Below are 22,032 nucleotides of genomic sequence, written 5' to 3' on the forward strand. Positions count from 1 at the left end.
CGCTTCAGGATGACGGCAATGAGTTATTAACAGACATTCACAAAGACACATAGTCCTGCAACAATCTATCTATAATAACACCTTTTGGAAGTATCATCCATGATGTACAGTAAAATATGAAAGTTGTGGGAAGTTTATATGGCTTAAACTGTGTGTTTCATTCGTCCCCGCATGCTGTTTCATTCGTCCCGTCCAGGAGGGACAGATGAAACGTTACGCACGTCCCACTTTTGTTGCAATAACTCCTGAACGGTTTCGTCCAAAGCTGAAAATGCAGCTGGACTTGACAGATGACGCGTGTAGGTTGCGTGTGACAAAATATCAGCTTTCAGTGTGATACGACCGCTTTGTAAATTACGTTTAATTAAAAAGTGTTTCAACTGTCCTGGCTCTCCCCTACTTTGAGTATTATGTGGAGGACCTTGTTTTCACGGGGATGATTTTTCTTTTTGACCATGACAAAACAAATTGGCAGTACCAAACCAAGGTTATTATAGTTTTGCATTTTTCAGTAGTTTTTATTTTTATTTTGTTTTGACTTTTTGTTTTCAAAATCAGGTTAGTTTTAAAGCGGGTTTGCTAATTTAGTTTTTATTTTTAGTCTTTTTTGTAATATGGGTTGTTTGTCGGGATTCAAAAAGGTCAGAAAAAGTATTGTGTAATAATAAGTCAACAAAAACATCATACAATTTTAGAAATATGTATTCAACAATAACACCAGTACAAACGATGTACATATGATGATAAATTTAATTTATGTAAAAATTTAAATCGTGAACAGGGTGAATCACAATTTCAATTTTATTATGAATAATTGTGCAGGCCTAATGCCTTATATCAAAACAATGAGCCTTTATCATCTGGATTGAATCAAACACCTTACAAGAGCTGTAAGCAGAAGCAAGAAAATAAACTTAGGAAAGGAAAAACTGCGCAGAGGTGGAGTGGTTAGAAGAACTTTCAGTTAATGTTTGTACATCATGGACATTGACTGATTCTTACATGCTTTCCTCTGTTAGATGACAAAGCTCCAGTCACGGACACCAATATCCCATCCCACCTGGAACAGATGCTGGACATCCTGACCCAGGAGGAAGAGGAAAGAGAGTCTGGAGAGACAGGACCCTGCATGGAGTATCTCCTACATCATAAGATCCTGGAGACTCTCTACACCTTGGGCAAGGCAGATGTAAGGCAGTCATGCATTGGTAACTACATGAACTATACCTCCAGGAAAACATGCATATTATGAAATGGCATCTTTTATAAAAGTATATGTAGTATTGGATGAAATCTAGTGTAAAACTAGGTTGATGATTAAGTGGGGCCGAGGGACACAACACTGACCGTACAGTCCACTCACAAACGATTGTACGTGTATGCACAGTTTGGTTGACTCTTCGATTAATCGGCACTGAGCTACATTTCCACGCAGGGTGGGGATACATCAATATTGTTATAAAATAAATTCTAACATATTCTGTTTGTGATTTTCCATCAGTGTCCTCCAGGGATGAAGCAGCAGGTGCTTACCTTCTACACAAAGCTGCTAGCACACATTCGTCAACCTCTCCTGCCACACATCAATGTCCACAGACCTGTACAGGTGAGAAGTGATGCAGTTGGGATTTTAGTGTATTTTTGACAGTCCTCCTCAAAGTGGCCTACAGGTTATGTAACTTATTCTTAACTTGTTTTTCCTGTGCCTGTTTCAGAAACTGATCCGTCTGTGTGGTGAAGTGCTGGCTGCTCCCACAGAAAATGAAGAGATTCAGTTTCTTTGTATAGTCTGTTCCAAACTGAAGCAAGACCCATACCTTGTTGACTTCTTCCTTGAGGTGAGTTACTATGACTCCAGGGAGAGGAAAAAAAAATTGAGTAGCAAATTCATAACTATGACTCAGTGTATCTTACTAGCAAAGGTCCTTGCAGGATTTCTAAGCACATAGTCCAGAGAATATTTTTTTGGGGATGTTATTTGCAGAACAAGTCAAAGAGACCTGATACAAAGACTCCTGGAGGGACGGAGCTGGTGAAGGACAATGTGTTGGCTCCAGACACTGGTCAATCTTGGACAGAGGAACAGGCTGAGCGCCCAGAGCAGCCTCAGGCTGCAGCTGCTGCCTCTACCTCTACTCCAAGCAGTAACCATAATAACGGCAACAATTACAATCTTGTCACATCACTGCTTAACCTCACAAAGAGCCCTGTAAGTAATCCCCATGCAAGGGATTTTGGCTTGTATGTCCTTCTCTTTATTTGACTGAACGTTTGTATTCATGAGTTGTATGCTTTTCTTCCCTACTCAGGATGGCAGGATAGTGGTGAAGGCCTGTGAGGGCCTGATGCTGCTGGTCAGTTTACCAGAGCCTGCAGCTGCTAAGTGTTTAACTGAAAACACTGAGCTCTGTGAGCTCCTGACTGACAGGCTGGTCTCCTTCTATAAAGCCCTGCCACAGTCCATGGACCCCTTGGACATCGAGACAGTGGAGTCGGTCAACTGGGGGTACATTTCTTTCTAATGTCTACTTTCTGTAACCACATATTTAATGTCTTGTCTTGCAGTCATTTCAGTTGTGTCATCATGTAAAACTTTGATTTAATTTTAGCAGGTAGCCCATAAATAGCATTCTTTATGAAATACTATTTCCAAAGAATAAAATTGTAGAGTTGCATCACCTCTTTAACTTCCTATGTGTTAGGGTCCCGACGGACCGTTTTGAGTTTTAAACATGCATAAAGCACTTCATACATTTGTTTTTTGAGTTGAAACTTTTGACTTTGTCAGGGACTTCCATTTAAACAAAGTAAATCTTTTTTTTGTTGTTTACTAAATTATAAAGTGTTCTGGTGAAAAAAATGACTTTTGTGGTGTTCGGGTCATTTGTGACCGGTTAAAAATTTCTATATAAACAATAAAAAATGCCCAAAATTAAATCATGAACACACAGTCAACCAACAGCCTCTTCCTCCAACCACTTGGGCTTCATTTAGGGGCTTTTCTCTTTGCCTTTTTGCAAGAACAAACAAAGGGAGACATGTCCAGGCTTGTCAAGCCATTTGAGTGTAGAGGTGGTGACTTGCAGAGTACACATCTCCAAATCACAGGATGCAAGAATGAGGAGAAGATTTACTGTAAATGAAGCTTTGGATCACATCTTTGCTGCAAATGAGGCAGAGGACACACAGGATTTTAGCGATGGAGATGAGCAGGCCTCTGAGAACGAAGATGATGTGGAGTACCAATTGGAAGAAACAGACACAACTGATCAGTCTGAAGAGGAGGTCACTGGTGCTGAAGCTGCTCCTGCTGAATTATTCCAATCCAAAAATGGCAACATCCGTTGGAGTACAGTTCCTCCTGATGTGCATGGAAGGACAGCTGCTGCAAACATCATCAAAATGACCCCTGGGGTCACGAGGTTTGCTGTGACAAGAGTAAGTGACATCAAGACGTGCTTTGATCTTTTTTTGCCATTGTCACTAAAAAAAGTCATAATTGCTATGACAAACCTTGAGGGAAAAAAAGTCCATGGCAACACATGGAAAGACATTGATGAGACGTACCTGGATGCCTACATTGGTGTTCTCCTCCTTGCTGGAGTTTACAGATCCAGCAATGAGGCAACTGAGAGTCTCTGGGATGCATCAACGGGCAGAAATATTTTCCGGGCAACAATGTCTCTTCGGACCTTTCAGATGATCTCAAGAGTCCTCAGATTTGACAATCGAGACACCAGAGCAAAATCTGACAAGCTTGCTCCCATCAGGGATGTTTGGGAGAGATGGGTGCAACTCCTTCACTGATGTTCAACCCAGGGGCAGAGGTGACAGTGGATGAACGTTTCTCCTTTCCGAGGAAAATGCGTTCCGGCAATACATGCCCAGCAAGCCAGGCAATATGGCATAAAAATCTGGGCAGCCGTGATGCTAAAACAAGCTATGCGTGGAACCTACAGATTTACACAGGCAAATCTGCAAGCGGCATCCCGGAAAAAAAAAAACCAGGAAAACGTGTGTAGTCCTCGATTTGACTACTGGACTGCAGGGTCACAACTCACTTGTGAAAATTTTTTAACAGCTATGACCTTGGACAAGAACTTCTCAGGAGGAAAACTCACCATGGTGGGCACCGTAAAAAAAAATAAAACCTGAGCTGCCTGAAATGTTGCTGGTGAAGGACAGGGCTCCACTTTCCTCAAATTTGTTTCACAGATACCACCACTATTGTTTCATACTGTCCAAAAAAACGACGAAATGTGATACTGATGTCCACTCTTCACAAAAGATGCTGCTGTGTCATCAGGAAGTGACAAAAAAGCCATAATACTCTGGACTACACAAAAAAACAAAGGAGGAGTGGACAATCTGGACAAGCTGACTGCCACTACACTCTGCAGCGAATGACCAGGAGTGGCCAATGGTGTGTTTTACAAAACATCCTCATGTGTCTGCATACAATGCATTGTGGTGTGGACCATATTCACAAGGTGGAATTCAACCCAAAATACAAGCGGAGAATGTTTCTTGAGGAGCTCGGGAATTCCCTTGTCAAGCCGCACATTGAGCAACGGGAACGGGTGCCCCGAGACCCAGCTGCTGCAGACTGGTCAGACAGCTGCAGCGGTCACCAAACACCCATCCACATCCACGCAACAAGAAGAGCATCAGCATCACCTTCCCCTCATCAGCCAGCCCTGCCCAAGCAATCCATCCACATCCACATCCACAATGCCAGTGGGACACCTCGCTCAAAAAGAAAGAGGTGTCAGGTCTGCCCTAGCAATATTGACAGAAAAACCTACATAGGTGGCTTCACCTGCAACAAATATATCTGCAAAGAACACACTAAAAGTGTCACTTTTTGCAAAACATGCATCTAAACACAACACACACACAGGCATGTGTTGTGGTTTGGGGTTTTGTTGGGGGTTATTTTCCCGTTTGGCCTTCCCTGTGTTTTTCTTGGTTTTCTCCCCGGTCCGTGTGTGGTTCTGTCTGTGATTCCGTAAGTGTCTGTTTTTCTACTTCCTGTTATTTTGATAGTCAGCTTCCTCTCTTGTGTGTCTAGTCTTGTCTAGCTCACTTTGTTTCTCTGATTGTCCAGCCCCGCCTAATGTGATCCACCTGATGTTCACCTGTTCCCCTTTAACTCATTACCTCCTGTATTTAACCCAGTGTTTCTTTGTCCTTGTTGGATCATTCCAGTTTTGTTTGCCTGTTTGCCGCGTCCTGTGAGCTGTCAACCTTGCGTTCCTCCCCGTGTGCACCTGTTTTGTTTCAGTCGGCCTCTCCTCTTATTCACCTGCCCGCGTGCCTACCCGTGTTCCTCGTCATTCTGCCTGCAGTCCTATCATTCCCTGTGAGTTTTTCCCCACGCATTTTTCCCTGTGGCCTGCTCACCTTTACAGTGCCTGCGTTTTTCTGTGGAGTGTTTTTGGACTCACCCTTTGCTTCTTATGTTTTTGGAATTGTCAATAAATCATTCCGCCTTGCCTGCCTACTTGCGTTGGGTCCTCTTTATGCCGTACCGTGACAGCATGTTTGCACAGAGTATTGATAGAACAGTACTTGATTTCTTTTGATGTGATTTTCTCGATTGTTTTGTTTATTTATTTGCAAATCTTTGTTTTATTGTAATTTATTATTATTATGACTGTTCTGTTTTCAATATGTAAATATTGTATTAAAGTTCTATTGTGTGGGGAAAAAAGACTTGTTTTTGCCTTTCTTGAATCAAATATATACGGGTCCAAAAAGACCCGAAACACCATAGATGTTACTATATTTGATAATATTAAAATTAAAATCTTTTTTTTGTTGAACATTTAAAAAATTTGTTTTAATATCTCTCAGTTACACTCAGGTAACAGAACAACTGATTATTTTGTTGCCTTCTACTCTTAAGGTTCATTTGACCACTTTTATGACATTGAAAACGAGGGGTATGCTGTTAAAACAAAGGCCCAGGGGGCCACAAAAAAATATTAATACCAATCTTTTCATGGATAAGGGAGCCCAACCAGCTAAACAAGAGTTAAGAAAACATTGGATGATAAAAGATTTTGTTTTTAGGGGGTTTTTATGGGGAATTTAATACACGGGTCCAAAATGCCAACCCTAACCTACAGATGGCAGCAGAAAGCTTATCAAACACAGAGGAAGGGTTAAGTTTGTAAGTAGTTTCCCTTTTTTTCAGTCTGGATGTGTATAACCTGAAGGAGGATGCTGCTGTCTTCACAGGGAAGAGGGCTCTCATCTCCTTCCTGTCCTGGCTAGATTACTGTGACCAACTCATCAAGGAGGCTCAGAAGGTCCTTAATCAATGCCGACTCACTGTTTTTATTATAACATATTGTAGTCAGAAACAATAGTTAGATAACTTGTTGTTGTTTTTGTGCCTGAAAGCCGCAGAAGGCTCAAGTGTGTTTTTTTGTTTTTCTTCACTGTCTTCCAGTCAGCAGCTGCAGTTATGGCAAAAGCTGTGAGAGAAAAATTCTTTGTGTCTGTTATGGAACCACAGCTCATGCAGACGTGAGTCAAGCTTTGAATCAGCAATCAATCATCCTTTTTATTGAAATTCTTAGTCTTGTCAGTGTGTTATGTTTCATGACTGCTCATTAACACGTGGTGTGTTTGTGGGTGCACATAGGTCCGAGGTGGGCATCCTGACCTCCACTGCCCTGCTGAACAGGATCATCAGGCAGGTGACGTCGGAGGCTTTAATGCAGGAGATGATTTACTTCTTGCTGGGAGAGGAGAGGGAGCCAGAGACTCAAGCCACTATGGCTCAGAATCCACTCAGACACAGACTCATTGAGCACTGCGACCACCTGTCAGATGAGGTACCTGGTCCTGCTAATGAAAGTACCTCTAACATCATTTTGTCTTTTTATTTCACCCTCTCGTTGTCACATAAATGTGCATCATGTATTTATAATTTCTTCTTTTACCTGTTTTGGTATACAAGTGGCCGTCTTTCCTTGCAAGTATTCTAAGTTCTAATGACTCATATGATGAGCACATTGAATTTGAATTAGTATTTGACAGCGCCATTGCACACGTTTTCATTACACAAAAGAGAGATGAATCATCTCCTTGATGTTTGAAACAGCCACTGCCTACTTTCATGTCAGTGAGCAAATACTTGGCATCTTACTCTGGGTTTTATAGCGAGAGCTAAGCCGATGCCTCTTTCTGTGTCCCCAGATCAGCATCATGACGCTGAGGCTGTTTGAGCAGCTGATCCAGAAGCCCAACCAGCACATCCTCCACAGCTTGTTGCTGCGTAGCCTGGAAGAGAGGAACTACCTGGAGAACAAACCACAGGAGGAGCGGGAGCCCTTGGAGAACGGGCAGCCCCATGATGCTGTGTAAGGGCCTACCTTAAAATCCTGCCTGGAAAAGTCATCTGCTCAAACACACAACAGTGGAAATAAAGTGAATGCATCTACTAGCTGTGTTTTTCAAATGTCACACCAATTCAACTAAACTTGTCCTTATTTTTAGTTTCAATCATTTTAGGCCATGGTTATCAGCCACTGATAACTTTTAAGTAATCAGTTAAGGCATAATGAGCAAGAGATGAGTTCACTGAAGAGCTGAAGAATGTCAGTGACGTTTGCCTCTACAGACATGCTGTAAACATACTTGCCGATAAAGTAAAGGCATCAATTTTAACTTGCAGTGTCCAAGTAAAACCTCATTCTTTCATTCACTTTCCACATTATATACCAGAACTCAAAGGGGCCATGCAAGCCCAACAAGCCCTAAAATCCCCCTTTTTACTTGACATAAAAATACTGACAAAGTGGACTTTTCATATCAGAATGGGATGTAGAACTTACTAAGGCTTACATTGAGAGATGTATAAAACCAAATGAAAAGTGAACATGTTTTGTTAACGTCAGTAACTGATCCAAATCAGATTATTTTCTCATAAGATGAAATACTTTTTAATGACCATGAACTTTTTTTTTTTAAACAGAGACCTTGAGGAGGATCCACTGTTCGGGGATGACCTCTCTCCAGACAGCCGGCTGTCTGGTTCAGATTGGCTCAGCTCCTCTCCCCCACAGAGTCCTGACCACTCGAAGTGTGACGGGAAGACAGAGGTCCACAAAATTGTCAACAGGTACACAGTCTGCTCCCGACACAACTTCCATCATGTGGAGTCTTTATTTTTTAACTGTTAAGTTCTGTTGCCTGCAGTTTCCTGTGTTTGGTGCCGGATGAGGCGAAGTCATCTTATCATGTTGAAGGCACAGGCTATGACACCTACCTCAGAGATGCACACAGACAGGTAAGGCTCATTCTGCAGCGTTTAAGGCTTGAGATACACTGGACTAACAGCGAGCTGAACCTTCTGGTTTAGTGTTTGTCCCCAGGTCTTTTGGCCTTTAACTAATTGCTGAGGCAAGTCCATGGATAAACCCTCTGTTCCAATATCCATACTATTTAGTATGTCAGAAAAAGATTTAGTATGTCCTAATACATATGTTAAATGCATTATGTCAGAAATACTAGGATGTCCACCAGATTTTGCAGTATGCAAGCCAGCATGCTTTTCTAGCAATTCTGTCACACAACTCTTTATGCAACATATATGAGCAAGAGGGTCAAGGTGCAATGTTATTAAGAAGTAGTATGTCCCAATTGCATGCATACTGCATGCTACAGTTCATACTGTGTAATGGCAGCTGCAGAACATACGAAGAAAAACATACAATTTGGAACGCAGACTGTTGCTCATCAGTTTGTATGTGTGTCACTAGTAAAAGAGATTCTTAAGTGTAGATGAATTGTTCTCCTCAGTTCAGGGACTATTGTGGGGTCTGCCAGCGGTGGGACTGGAGGGGAAATCCAAAGCCGCTGGAAAAGTGTAACTTGGACAGCCCGTTCTTCGAGGGCCACTTCCTCAAGGTCCTCTTCGACAGGATGGGTCGCATCCTAGATCAGGTCGGTTTGATCCTCCAAATATCAAACAGCATGTTTTAGTGTAATAATATTGGAATGGAATATCTGTATGAAATATCTGTTGCATTGTAAGTCTGAATAGCAAGACACCCACAGTAAAGGTGTCTGGGGCAAATGGAGCAAGTAGCCAGCTGTTTATGGAGCACCACATGAATCAAAATTCAACTGCCTTTTAGTTTATAGAAATGGATACATAGATCTAAGAAATGGCAAGGTTAGTGAGTTGAGTGCTAAACTGGTTAAACATGGGTTTCTAGAAGGAAATCAAATCTAACAGGGAGTGCTGTATCAAACATCAAAAGCTTCTGACTGCCGATTATTCCTAGCCGTCTTCAGACACACGGGACATCTTCAGTTCCCTCTAATGGTTCTGGTGTCCTCTCTGTCCTCCAGCCGTACGATGTCAACCTGCAGGTGACCGCTGTGCTGTCCAAGCTGTCTATGTTTCCACACCCCCACTTGCACGAGTACCTGCTGGACCCTTACATCAACCTGGCCCCTGGCTGCAGGTCTCTGTTCTCCGTCATCGTCCGGGTAAGACTCCCATCTGGATTAGAGAGGTTATCCTGTCCATCATCGGTAGCATGTAAATGTGCTGTATTTATATAGCGCTTTTCCAGTCTTAACAACTGCTCAAAGCGCTTTTACATCTACAGGAAACATTCACCATTCACACACATTCATACACTGTGGCCGGGGCTGCCGTACAAGGTGCCACCTGCTCATCAGATAAACACTCACACACATTCACACTCCGATGCGCAGCACCGGGGGCAATTCGGGGTTCAGTGTCTTGCCCAAGGACACTTCGACAATGACTGCAGGGGCAGGGATCGAACCACCAACCTTCCGATTGGCAGGCAACCGCTCTACCACTGAGCCACAGCCGGTAGCAGACACCACCACTTCCAAAGCTCACAGTTGCTGTTATTTGGGTGCTCTGAGGTTTCTTGCTTGTCTGGATTTTTTTCTTGTGTAGTATCTTAAATTGTTTTGATACTGTATTTCTAAATGTTTGGTGCAACAAATACTTGGCCTGTGTCTCATGCCAGTGGAGTACTGATTTCCATGTGTGGCACCCAGAGATGGAAGCAGTGCTGCTGTGTTTTGGTAACTGTTTTGCCTTCTTGTGTGCGTTAGGTGGTGGGAGATCTCATGCTGAGGATTCAGCGCATTCCAGACTTCACACCCAAACTGCTGCTGGTGAGGAAGAGACTATTAGGTCTGGAGCCTGAGGGCATCAAGTACGTACCGCTACACGGTTCTGTGCTCTTCACTTCTAAGTTGACTTTGGGTATGCCCTTGAATTTGAAGTTATTCTCCCCTCTCTGTCTATTCCTGCTGTAGCATCGACCACATGACTCTGCTGGAGGGAGTGATCGTACTGGAGGAGTTCTGCAAAGAGCTGGCAGCCATCGCCTTCGTCAAATACCACGCGGCTGCCGCCTCCTCACCGTAATCGTCCTGCTGTTCATCCATCTGCCTCAGCCAGGCAGACGTGTTGGGAATAAACTGGGCCTCTGGGGTGTGGTGGTACTGGTGTCACAGGATTGGCAATACAGCACCGCTAACAGCCCATCCCTGCAAGACTGTTAAAGCCCACTCGGACGGGTTCATGGCTCCCCCTCTTCTGGCCTCTCGGGCTCCACTATAAAAAAAAAGAAGTCTTTGGTCTTGGTTTTGAGAAGGTCAGAGCAGCAACACTGCCCAGCCAGCAGAGGAACAAGAGGAGGAGGATCGAGGTGGAGGAGCAGAGAGATGGGCACCGGACTATTTGTCAGCCTCTGCCTTTACTCTCACTCCTTCCCCCTTTCTTTCTCACCAGCCAAAAGATAACCCTGTAATTATTATATCAAGGAAAAAAGACGTTTGTGTATTTATTTCCTGTCCTTTTATCACCCATTTGTAAACGTCATTTGCCTTAGTGTGAAATCGCACCTTTCAGTTACAGAAGATTGTTTCCTAATGAAACATTTTAATCTTAACTCCTCACATGTTGTCTGTTTGAAGACAAGGCCCCCCCCCCCCCCCCCCACCTTCAACCCCTATACGTTCCTGTAGTTACACACACATTGAACTGTAGTATTTACGATACTGCACAACATATATTTTAAAGTCCTCTTATTTATTTGTTTGCTTTCAGGTGGCCTTTTTAACTAATGTCATAATAAGATCAAATTAATTAAACCAGTCACAGTAGGGACTGACTTAGCAGATGTTATTTACTTTATTTTTTTTCCAGTCTTTCCTAAGTTTGTCTTGAAATGTTTGTGCTCCTCAAAGCTCACCTATCAATCACCGTCACCCACAGACCTCACCATACATCACATTTTCTCAATGAAATGGTGAATTTTGCAAATGATGTGAATTTGCACACAGACCTCATTGCATTGCACTTGTTACATTATTCAAGTTTACGCGTTCTGTTTTCATTGGTTGGCTTTTTGGCAATGTCAAGTTGGCTTTTGTGGGACGAGGCGTGTTTTTGATTCCACATTAGTTGTGTTCCCTGCGACTCAGTGTTGCATTTCTCACACACACCCACCAGTGTTCATTTTGTCCAAGGCGATACTGTGTTGTCATTTTTTTTTTATAACAATTAGGATTTTCAATATTTAGTGTATTATATTAATGAGATGCAGATGATCAGGCCTCTTGATTTTATTGAACAGGGTCTTAAAGGCATCATTAACGTAGCTTACAGCAGTGGTTCCCAATCTGTATTAGCTTGTGATCCCTAAAGCCAAGCCATGTCTAATCGGTAGTGTACAGTATGGATGCAAGTCATGGACACTTCAACCAAGTTGGGATTTGAACTTCTGAGATTGTTTTTTGTTGTTGTTGAAATTATCCAGAAATTCAATACGAAAGCAAGCCAAGTAAAAAAGAAAAAAATAACTTTTGTAACAAAAATGAATGATCTGAATTTTGATATCATCTCATTAAATTTATCTCGAGGCCCTTTGCAAGAGTCCAGACCTCGTATTTGGAAAGCTTTGCCTAACAATATCCAAGCTCTAATGGTTTTTCATGAGGTGTTGTGTTGCGTTTACTAGCAGTATTACCTTTTCATCCTTATCTTGAATGGCGAGGGCCCGTGTATTGTTGGAACGGGTCGTTGAGTTGGATTTTGCTTGGTTGCTAACTTGGAAATCACCTCACAGATCAGTGATTGATTACGTAAGACTCTGACCTGGTCGAAATCAAGATGCTACTTAATGCAACTTTGGTTGTTGTGTAATTTTTCCAGGGTGCATGTTTCTGTGATAGGTGCGCGTGATTTACGATGAGTTGACGTGTGAGTGTTGTGATTTAGTGCAGAGTCATTCATTGAAGCCATGAGTCGCTGGTCTTTTTGTTCTCTTTATTCTGGTCCCACCTTTATCCCATCACTAAGTCACCTAAGCTACATTATGCAACTGCTTGCATGGAACCAGATTTGCACATCGCCTTTCCTCATCCTTGTTCGTAATGTAAATATACACAACAAAAAGCTTTTTGTGTTTTTTCTCCAAATGTTTTCATAAACCAAAAAAAAAAAAATCTAAGATGTATCAGGAGCAACATTTCTATTTTAATGGTAAACTTTTTAAATTCATGCACATTTCTTAATCAACTATCTTTCCAACTTGTTCTGTATATTTGTATATTGTATGTGTACAATAGCAATAGACATATACTACCTGGTGTAAGTGCATGCTTATACATTATTTTTCATTGTTGAAAGAGGCTTTCTGGCCATCCCGATGCTTTTAGCTGTCAGCACTTTGTTTGAAGACACTGACGGGGAGATACGATGCCTTACTTCACTGTGGATGTGTGAGGGGTTTCTCCTTAACTACCGTTTGTTGTGATATAATTATGCTTATACTTGTTGCATCGCCTTTGTTTGGTTTGTAAATGATGTAAAGGACTCAGTATAGTCATAATCTGATGCCAAGTGATTGATTTCATTGTCAGCTGAGACCGATCACTGTATCATGTTGCATTTCCTTGTTAATCGCTGCTTTCGTCTCTTGTGAATTGGGACAAGTCTCCTTCTTTTCTCTTAGTTAGGCCAGTCTGAGTTCTGTGATTGTGCAGTGCATCATTGAAACATTAAGGCAAGGTGCATGCTCACTCTTCCTGCCGCCTCCCAATGCCTCGCTGAGTTATTTTTTCTAAGTGATGCAGTCTCTGAGGCATTGGCTCATTTATTCCTATTCAGCGGTCTTCATTTCAACAATGCAGTTATATAATAGGTTTCATTCAGGGCAATATGGTTTAACATGCTCCGTCCCAATAAAAAAAAAAAAAAGATAATGTCCTTTTGGTCATTCGTTCAACAGTTCATTGTTTCACCATGTTTTGTTTTTTTTATTACAAAATGTCTGTACAACAAAACAAAAATACACACAACCATTTCTCTTAATGACAAGGTGAAAACCACAAATTCTCTTCAACAATTGCCTTTTAAAATACTATATCTGAAAAACCACCAGGTAATATTGGGGGATTGAATGTCTTTAACCTGTAAATTTCCTTCACAAACAAGCCTGCAGGATGACATGACAACATGTACAAGAAGAGAGAAGAACAAGCGTGAAAATGACCTCTCCTGCCAGTGAACAACTGAACAGCAGTCATCATGGGTCTGTCCAATTCTCTTTGGCTTCAAGCCAGCATGCTCAGTCATCCTGCTAATTCTGTAGAAATGACTCAAAAAATCTCTGGGCACAGCAGAGGATTGTATGAAAGTCCAAAGTCATGTGAGGTGGTCTGGAAAGAAGTAAATCCTACATTTCTCTTGCCTAGCAGTGATTTAGAAATCAGCCATGAAAAAGAGGCACTATGGTGCAGAAAGAAGGCTCTCAGTCTAATAACTCATTCTGAATGATTGCTGAGGTACGCGCTGAGATTGCAGTCAGCTAGGGTCGAAAGTTGTAGTTCCAAGAAGTATATTAACATTTTTTTTAAGCACCTGAACTTTTCCTTCATAAGAGATCCTTGTTCGTACAAAAATATTTCTACTCATCACTGTTGTAACACTACAGCGTTGAGACCGCTCTGAATAACTGACTGCTCGACAAGAAAACACATGCTTCCTCAGATATAGCGTCACATAATTAAAAGGTCTGCAGTCAAGTGGAGACAATGGATCATCTTTTAAACGTTCATGTTTTTATCTGACAACCTGTTGGTTGGCATTTATAAATAAGTGAACCAACTGTTCTAATCACTTTAAGGATTTTAACTTTGTCTAAGAGTTAAAAATGACAGAAGTGTATTTAAATGTGTGTCAACACAGATGTAAATAATTACATCATATTAAAAGTTAAGTAAAATGTCCATCTGATTAGTCAACAGGTTCTAAACTAAGAAAGTGCCAGATCCTCACATGCCAAACTGATGCTAAATGATGTCGGCAGCACTGAAACCTTCCCAGCTAGAGTAACGATGTTAACAGTAAATCAGATCTTGTGTTTTACACAATGCGACCCAGATACTTGATCCTACAAATGTCCCAATCCAAATATGTAGAAAAACATCCAGCGTTCCTTCTCCATCTTGTAGTGAAAACTCCCGACAGCATGACAGTATATCAACATATGGTGGTATATTAAATTAATTTACATATACGTATGTAAATCATTTCTTTATGCAAATCATTTTTATGTACATACAAAACCACTACGTAAAAAACAACTACATGCCGTTGCACAAACTAAACCAGGCTAAAAATACAAGTTAATAAAAAAAAAAAAAACTGTACATTTTCAAATGTCTCTTTTAAGTCAATAAGCGTCTCCCGCCCATTTACAAACCCCAGATATGCGTGTGCACACACACACGCGCGCGTTTGTGCACAATTTGCTCACACTGGAACATTCAGACAAACAAATGTCTCTTTGGCTGGTGTGAAGCTGTGGCACCTTGCAGTGTGTGTGTACATGTAATTACACATTTTCAAACAACAAAAACACGCACGCACAAAAAAAAAAATAACACCATCTAACGGCATAGAAAATAGGTTCCAATGATGGATGTCGTGATATTTTTCCTATGCATTTGCGAATATATATATATTTATATACCAAAACATATTGTATACTGTTAAGGGTCAACCACACATATGCCCTTGATCGTGTGTATATATGTAATTTAAAGTCACATTCAGAAGTGTAATGTGAATCGCTGTAGGAAGGCATCAATAAATAGAGATGTATGTTAGTCCGTCTGTCTCCCTGGGTCTGCCATGTCAAACAGCTCCAGCCGTCTGTCAGTCACTCTTTGAGTTCTGTGCTGCGTCTAGGTTGACCACCTGGAGCTCCGTCAGGTTACTGCTGCTGCCGCTCGACTGCTGGCCAATCACCATCTGGAACAAGACACGGCTACGTCAGGAGACGGTACGACAGACAGCCAATCGCAAGTCATCACATCACACAACCGCACACACCGCCCAGTGCAGATGGAAACCTTGCTACACTACATGCTGCTTGTCATGGAGGGGGGTAAATGCTGTAATAGAGCTGATGTTTTCTGTAGTTCTCTGAAATCAGATTTGGTCAAGTGCAATTTCAACTTTAGAATTGAGTAATTTTTCACAAGAGTGCACCAAATATAACCTTAAAGGATTTTTCCATTAAATACCTATATATTCTAAACCAGTTTACAGAAATAAATTGACTACATTTTTCTCCATTAACACTGGACATTAAAGTTTTGATCCCATGCAGTGCAACGGTGGTGTTTCGTTAGGTCTACTGCATGTGCACTGCGCTGCTCCAGGTAAAACAAGCAGCCACCTGTGGTAACCCTGCGGCTGCTGTGTGCCAGTGCTCTGTTAGGATGCATTAGTGTGGTAACGTGGCATGCTGGTTGCATAGGGAATATGAGAGTTTCACTTGTAAAATGCAGATCTTGCCGTACTGGGTGTAGCTGCACCGCAGAGACGGGGATCTGCACCGTGCCTTGAGGCGCTGTGAGGAACACCTGAGGGACGGCACCTGGCAGGGGAGGAACAAACAACATGGTTTTTCATCGGTAAACTCTAGCATTATGTTTATTTGAAATGATGCACAAATTACTAATGAATCCACATCTGTCAGCCAGTCAGAAAGTGTGCGTTGTCTCACCTGAGTCTTGGCCCTGTGCGTGGGACACCTGCATGGTCGACGTGCCCTGGGAGAAGGCGTTGAGCACAGCCAGCCCCCCGTCAGTCATCCCCGGCGTGGAGGCGTACATCACTGTGTGCGGGCTGGGGTACATCATGTGACCCGCAACAGACGTTGGCACTGACGAGGTGACGATGGTTGCCGGGAGACTCACCGTTGCTGGATAGCGAGCAGGGGAGGAGGGGGGAGAGAAAGCAAAAGTCACACTGAGGGCAAGAGGCGTGTACAAATGTTGGCCAGCAGATGGGGCTTAACATCTATCTAAATCCAACCGCTAACCCCCACCTCCCTCCCTCCCTCACCCCCCTTCTTACGCAGTGTGTAGTAGCACAATAATCTGCTAATGCTGTCAGGCACAACGTGGGACAGCAACACACCAGAGGAGTCCATTCCCACTCATTGAGATGCTGTATATTAGCATTTCTTTGGCCAAACTAAAATTAAGATTTTTATGTGAAAAGTAAAAATAAATGCCATCAAAACACTACATGCATTATGGATACTGCACTTGACATTTTCTGGTAACCCTTTTGACCAATTGGAGCTGGTTCACTATGAAAACCTACCCATTCTGATCTAGACAGGCCAACGGCGTCTTTCTTCAGAGAGGGGATTTGACCTACCGGTGGAGTTTGTGGAGGTGTGGCAGATGTCAAGGCTGCTGTCGCTGTTGGAGGTGGACTGGGTGCTGTGGTGTACCGTGATAGCCTGGAGCTGCTGGGGAACCCCAGCTCCTGGAGACACATACAGCCACTACAGTAAGACACCCAACATCCCACACAGGGAGTAGCGGTAGTTGCAGTACGAGTATGGGGACTGTAGCACTGGCAGTAGACGCATTTGCAGTACAATTAGCTCAGACAGAAGAAGTTGCCGTGGTAAGTAGCATTAGAAATCCTATCATCCTATCATTAGTTGCATGATTACTAGCCACAGCAGCAGAGGTAGCATTAGCATTAGCAGTAGCTTTATGATGATATGGTTCAGATTAGTATTAGCAAGCGGAGTTGTGGCAGAGCAGGTCACCTGTGAGGGAGACAGCAGCAGGGAAGCGGAAGACAGCCTGCTGTCCCTGCTGTGACTGCGAGGCGGCAGCCAGGGTCTGACCATGCTGCCCCTGCAGGGCCAGGGAGTGCTGCTGCAGCTGGCTCAGAGGAATGGTGGGGGTGCCGGGGGGGAGAGGAGTGCCTGCTGGAGGGGCACAAACACACAGAGGGGGATCAGAAAGGAAAAAGGAAAGGAGAGCTTGGAAAAGTGCATAATTGTTCAAATGTGCCCCAGTTTAGTTAGGGAATTTTTTTTCTTTAAAGCTATAGTGCGTAGTATCTGCCCCCCCCCATGAGGAAGTCTAAGTAATGACAACAAAACTGTCGGCATGTCCACATGATAAAAGCCTTCCACCCACACGTTTCTGGACATACGGAGATATACAGAGAGAGTGAAAGTCTTAATTAGCTTTGTAGCAAATCATTTGGCTATGGCGTGACTGTAACAGACGTTTATTAATATCAAAAGGTTACACACTAAAGTTTGAATGAAATGTTTCTTAGTATTTATCCAGATAACTGGATTGATAACATGACTCCTGCTCAACAAAGCAAGCAGCAATATGAGGGATTTTAGTTTAAGTTACAAACACAACTGGGACCTACTTATAAAAACATCGCTCCATAGCTACTAGTGGTCACAAACTCCCACACACAGGGTACCTTTAAGTTGGTCGTACAAATGTTCAATAATGCATACATGGCTGCCAAGTTAAGTGACATATACTGTATGACTGTGTCATCAGTGGTATAAGTGGGTTGCTGTCACATTGACATTTCAGTCTTTTCAAATGTTGCATGATTTGTTTCAATGTTGTATTATCTAAGTGGTTTTCTTTAACAAAGAGCGGATATTTCTCATTTCAGAACATAGACTCTGGAGTTACACCCTCACATTTGGTCCCGGGCTCCATAAACAGTTGCTGCAGCAGGGCGGGCAGGCCCTTTCAAGCTGTCAGCTGAGGAGGTTTTACTGTGGGAGGGTGTGTTGTTCCACCTGGCACTGCTGCTATGTGCCAGACAGGTGGTGCAGAGGAGAGAGGGACAGAGCTAGAGAGGGAGGGGGAGGGTGGAGAAGAGCAAGGGTGACAGTGAAGGTTGTAGAAGGAGGAGAAAGATTGAGAAAGAGAAGGGGGGGGGCTCATCATGTGTCGGTTTAGCTGTGGTGGAGCGCAGACAACAACAACACACTGCAACAACTAGTTGATAAAAATACAACACTGGGCATTGGGCCTGTTCCGATTCACTGTTGCAACACAGACTTATCGTCTACACAATAACAACAACAACAGTATTATGTTATAGTGAAATTCAAATGTTCTATTTGACTTTATTAATATAGCGCCAAATCCCAACAACAGTTCTCAGTGTCTTTGGGGGAATCGTGACCTCTGGGCATCCCCGGGCTCCACTTTTGATGCCCCGGTATTTCCCAGCACATCCACCATGAAAAGGAAGTGTAATTAATAATTGCTGGAGAAAAACTATTTAAAAACACTTTAAGGATCCCCAAATCAGAGCCCGCTGCCCCGTAGTCCCCATCGAGTTGGTGCAGTGGAGATCCCTTGGGTCACAAAGCTCCGGCTCCGCAAAGTACGCCTCAATAATGATTTCAGCACAAACCACTGATCTGTGATTGAATATTCATGACTAATTATGGGCCGTGTTCATCCTTCCTTATTGCCCGGTCTATTGTGTCCCGCTCACCTAATTATTCCTGTCCCCAAGTGACAATGAAAGGCAGGGCCAGTCGCCAATAGACGTGGCTTTCCTGGAGACTGAAGGCTTTGTAAAACCTGAGGCCGCTGAGTGTTGATGACGGATATGAAGGGCTGTTGTGTGATGCAAACAGCTCGGGGGGGGGGAGATAGATAGATATAGATAGATAGATAGATAGATAGATAGATAGATAGATAGATAGATAGATAGATAGATAGATAGAGAGAGAGAGAGAGAGAGACGACCACTCTCGAGACGGCTGCAATCAAGGAACACTGCCATTCAAATTCTAATCAGCTAATAAGCTAGACAACACAGTGGCATTAACAAAACATGAAGGCCTGCACAAGTGTCAATTCAACTCAATTCAATTCAATTCAAAAGGATGAGGTTAAGACAAACAAACCAAAAAGAAAATAATTCAGAATTGTAACAGAGCTCTCATGTGGAGATGGGTCTGGGCAGCGATCGGAATACTCTGAGTAACGAAAAATTATTTCTTTCTGTGCCCAATTTTGGTTCCAAAAGCGTCTGAGCACAAGCTCATCTGTCCTCTCTACATATTGACAGAGAGCGGCCCACCCCCCCACCCACTCACACACCCCCACCCACCCACGCAGAGTAAACTTGAGCAAACTATGTCAGCTCTGCAGACAGGGTTTGCTGCGATAGGATATTAATGGAGAGGCGAAAGCGGTCGGGGTGACACTTCCTCTGAGACTAGCAGGCACATCAGTGGTTTCTCAGCCCTGGTGACTGACTGACAGGCTGACGTTGTAAGGCAAGGCAACTTTATTTCCACAGCACCTTTCAGCTCCAAGGCAAATCAATTACATTCCTTTGCACTTAAGTTAATTCTCCATTAGTTTAATGTTTTTTTTTGTGAACAACTGTTTATTGTACAAGTACACCATTCCGACTACATACTCGGCATATTACAAAAAAAAAGGAGAAATAATAAATAACATAGGGTAAAATACAAAAATAATAAAATAAAAAACTTAAATTGAAAAACCCTAAATGCGACCCCCCACCCCAACCGCCCACTCCCTGAATCTGGATCTCCATCAGATCATTGGTGGACATGCGAGACCACAGAACCAGCAATGCATTTACAGGTAGTGAATTACAACAATTTCTTAACCTTATCTGCCATTGTTTGCCACGCTAGAATAGTATGGACTCCCGCACTGTGCATTCTTGCCACTGATAGCTCCATATCAACTACGTCTATGTATGTGTTAATCCATTGGGACTTAGTGATTGTATGTGGAGGTTTCCACGGTTTTCCAATTAGTTCAATGTTGACAACAGGGCAGTCACCAAGATAATGGTTAAAGGTTTGTGTCATTATGCAGTTTGCACTAAAATGGCTTTGTTGTTTACATTCCTTTGCATTTTAGTTAGTTCAATATGAGCCTGTGCACTGTCATCGGTTTATTATTTATAAAATGTTCATGTTGTGGAAAAAAAGATTTCCCTTTTTGTTTAATTTTAAAGTTGGGATTGATACCAATCCTGAGTATCTGACTGGTGCACCCCTAGCCAAAAGCACAACCAGTTTTAATAATGTTACTCTGAGTGACCAGTTTTACCAAAATTTTGATACACAACACAATTAAGGTAGGAAATAAAAGTTTTGTGTTTAATGTATTTGTGTTGATATTGAAATGGTTTATAAGGAACCGGCATTGAAACTGAGGCATCAAAACTGTCACCGGATTGAAAGATTTTGAACGATGCCCCGCCCTAGGTAAACACTCCCCTACATACCGGGCATGAAAGTGAAGCCCCCGGGCAGCTGCATGACTCCTGAGGCGCCGGCGGTCTTGAGGACGGTGCCGTTGGCACTGATGTTGCCGCTGGCCGAGACGGGCGCCAGGTAGTTGGTGATGGGAAACGAAGGTCCGCTGCTCACCTGCATGGTGGTGGAGGTGGTGGGGACGGTGCACTGGGCGCTGCTGGTGCTGCCTGGTAGGCTAGCTACCGTGAACGTGGGTTTCAGTGTATCCTGTGGGAGACAGCAGACACGGTGATTAGGAAGACAGGGGATGATCACTTGATGAATTAAATCAGTACTGATTCTGTCAAGGAAGGAGGAGTATGTTGGGTCAGTGATTTCATTTGTCCCTACCATAAACCTAGGTACTTGTAAGAAAGTTTAAAAAAAAAGAAAAGAAAATCAGCTACCGAGATATCACGACTTTTTAGAATCAAGCTCCAAAACCACTGTGTCCTACAATTCCCATGATGCAACTCTATGGTGTCTTTTGTTGTGCCCGCTGTGACTGACGAATGCCAACATCTTTCAATAAGAAAACCATATTTATCACAAGGGACATTGTTGCAAAGCAGTAAAAAGTGGCAGCAAATGCACATAAACAAAAAAAAAAAAGGTGCAAAAACCAGAAATGTAAACAGTCAAAACAACAATCTCCACATCTACAGTTTATAATACAGTCTGTTACAAACGGGAAGCCAAGTCAGAGATAACCCTGATGAAATCATCAGTTGCTAGACTAGTCCAACTGATAGACTAGTACCAGCTCTACTCCGCTAATTCCATTTATCCCAGTGAACACAAAAGCAACGTCACAAGAGTTTCACATGAGAACACCTGAAACACCATTCACTTTTCCTATTTAGGGCAGGAGGCTTTAATACTCTTACTACTTAACAGACGAAGGCCACATGACATAAACAAGGTAGAGAAACTGGTAGAGGCTGGGACCCCTCTAATTGCATCCATATGTAAAAATATTTGCAGTGCAAGGAGCGTTTCAACAATTTCCTTCTTAAGTCTAAAAAGAACAAAAAGTTGCATTTCAGTTGCAGGAAAATATGTTGTCAGTGGTTATCACTGAATGTAGGAAGGTGACTCAAAACTTTTTGGGAAACCAAATCCTACTAAAATGCTACTCCATCGAACTTCTAATCTAACTATGAAGGAGGAAATGTGTGTGTGTGTGTGTAATATCTAGACTCTAGATATTATACACACACACACACACACACACACACACACACACACAAGAGAATGACATGCGCAAAAGGCCACAGGTAGGAGTTCAACCCACAGCCGCTGCGTCGAGGAGTAAACTTCTACAGTGGGGCTCGAAAGTTTGGGGCCCCAGGTT

General features: G+C 42.7%; 2 protein-coding genes across 8 annotated transcripts in view; one reads left to right on the forward strand and one right to left on the reverse strand.

Annotated features, from left to right (window-relative positions):
• The window catches only part of LOC116693656 (protein FAM160B1), a 17,593-nt gene extending 4,334 nt beyond the window's left edge, over nt 1–13,259 (forward strand). For 2 of the 4 annotated variants that reach the window (XM_032522774.1, XM_032522777.1), the window contains exons 4-18: nt 1,020–1,189; nt 1,502–1,606; nt 1,716–1,838; nt 1,985–2,209; nt 2,310–2,506; nt 6,200–6,314; nt 6,458–6,534; nt 6,653–6,845; nt 7,210–7,373; nt 7,988–8,134; nt 8,212–8,302; nt 8,815–8,958; nt 9,370–9,510; nt 10,117–10,220; nt 10,324–13,259. In XM_032522774.1, the coding sequence (XP_032378665.1) occupies nt 1,020–1,189; nt 1,502–1,606; nt 1,716–1,838; nt 1,985–2,209; nt 2,310–2,506; nt 6,200–6,314; nt 6,458–6,534; nt 6,653–6,845; nt 7,210–7,373; nt 7,988–8,134; nt 8,212–8,302; nt 8,815–8,958; nt 9,370–9,510; nt 10,117–10,220; nt 10,324–10,435 (2,108 nt within the window). In that variant the 3' untranslated portion in view covers nt 10,436–13,259. Of the gene's footprint in view, nt 1–1,019; nt 1,209–1,501; nt 1,607–1,715; nt 1,839–1,984; nt 2,210–2,309; nt 2,507–6,199; nt 6,315–6,457; nt 6,535–6,652; nt 6,846–7,209; nt 7,374–7,987; nt 8,135–8,211; nt 8,303–8,814; nt 8,959–9,369; nt 9,563–9,872; nt 10,005–10,116; nt 10,221–10,323 lie in introns of those variants that run through there. The other 2 variants (XM_032522778.1, XM_032522776.1) reach the window with 2 other exon arrangements.
• Nucleotides 13,260–13,327: 68 nt separating this feature from the next.
• Nucleotides 13,328–22,032, reverse strand: part of srfa (serum response factor a) — a 35,883-nt gene continuing 27,178 nt past the window's right edge. Inside the window, exons 3-8 of one of the 4 annotated variants that reach the window (XM_032522789.1) lie at nt 20,669–20,906; nt 17,157–17,321; nt 16,754–16,864; nt 16,092–16,289; nt 15,886–15,962; nt 13,328–15,331 (exon numbers count right to left, since the gene is read on the reverse strand). In XM_032522789.1, the coding sequence (XP_032378680.1) occupies nt 15,236–15,331; nt 15,886–15,962; nt 16,092–16,289; nt 16,754–16,864; nt 17,157–17,321; nt 20,669–20,906 (885 nt within the window). In that variant the 3' untranslated portion in view covers nt 13,328–15,235. Of the gene's footprint in view, nt 15,332–15,860; nt 15,963–16,091; nt 16,290–16,753; nt 16,865–17,156; nt 17,322–20,668; nt 20,907–22,032 lie in introns of all 4 variants that reach the window. The other 3 variants (XM_032522790.1, XM_032522791.1, XM_032522792.1) reach the window with 3 other exon arrangements.

The sequence above is a fragment of the Etheostoma spectabile genome, chromosome 8, assembly GCF_008692095.1.
Source record: "Etheostoma spectabile isolate EspeVRDwgs_2016 chromosome 8, UIUC_Espe_1.0, whole genome shotgun sequence".
In the NCBI taxonomy this organism is placed as follows: Eukaryota; Metazoa; Chordata; class Actinopteri; order Perciformes; family Percidae; genus Etheostoma; species Etheostoma spectabile.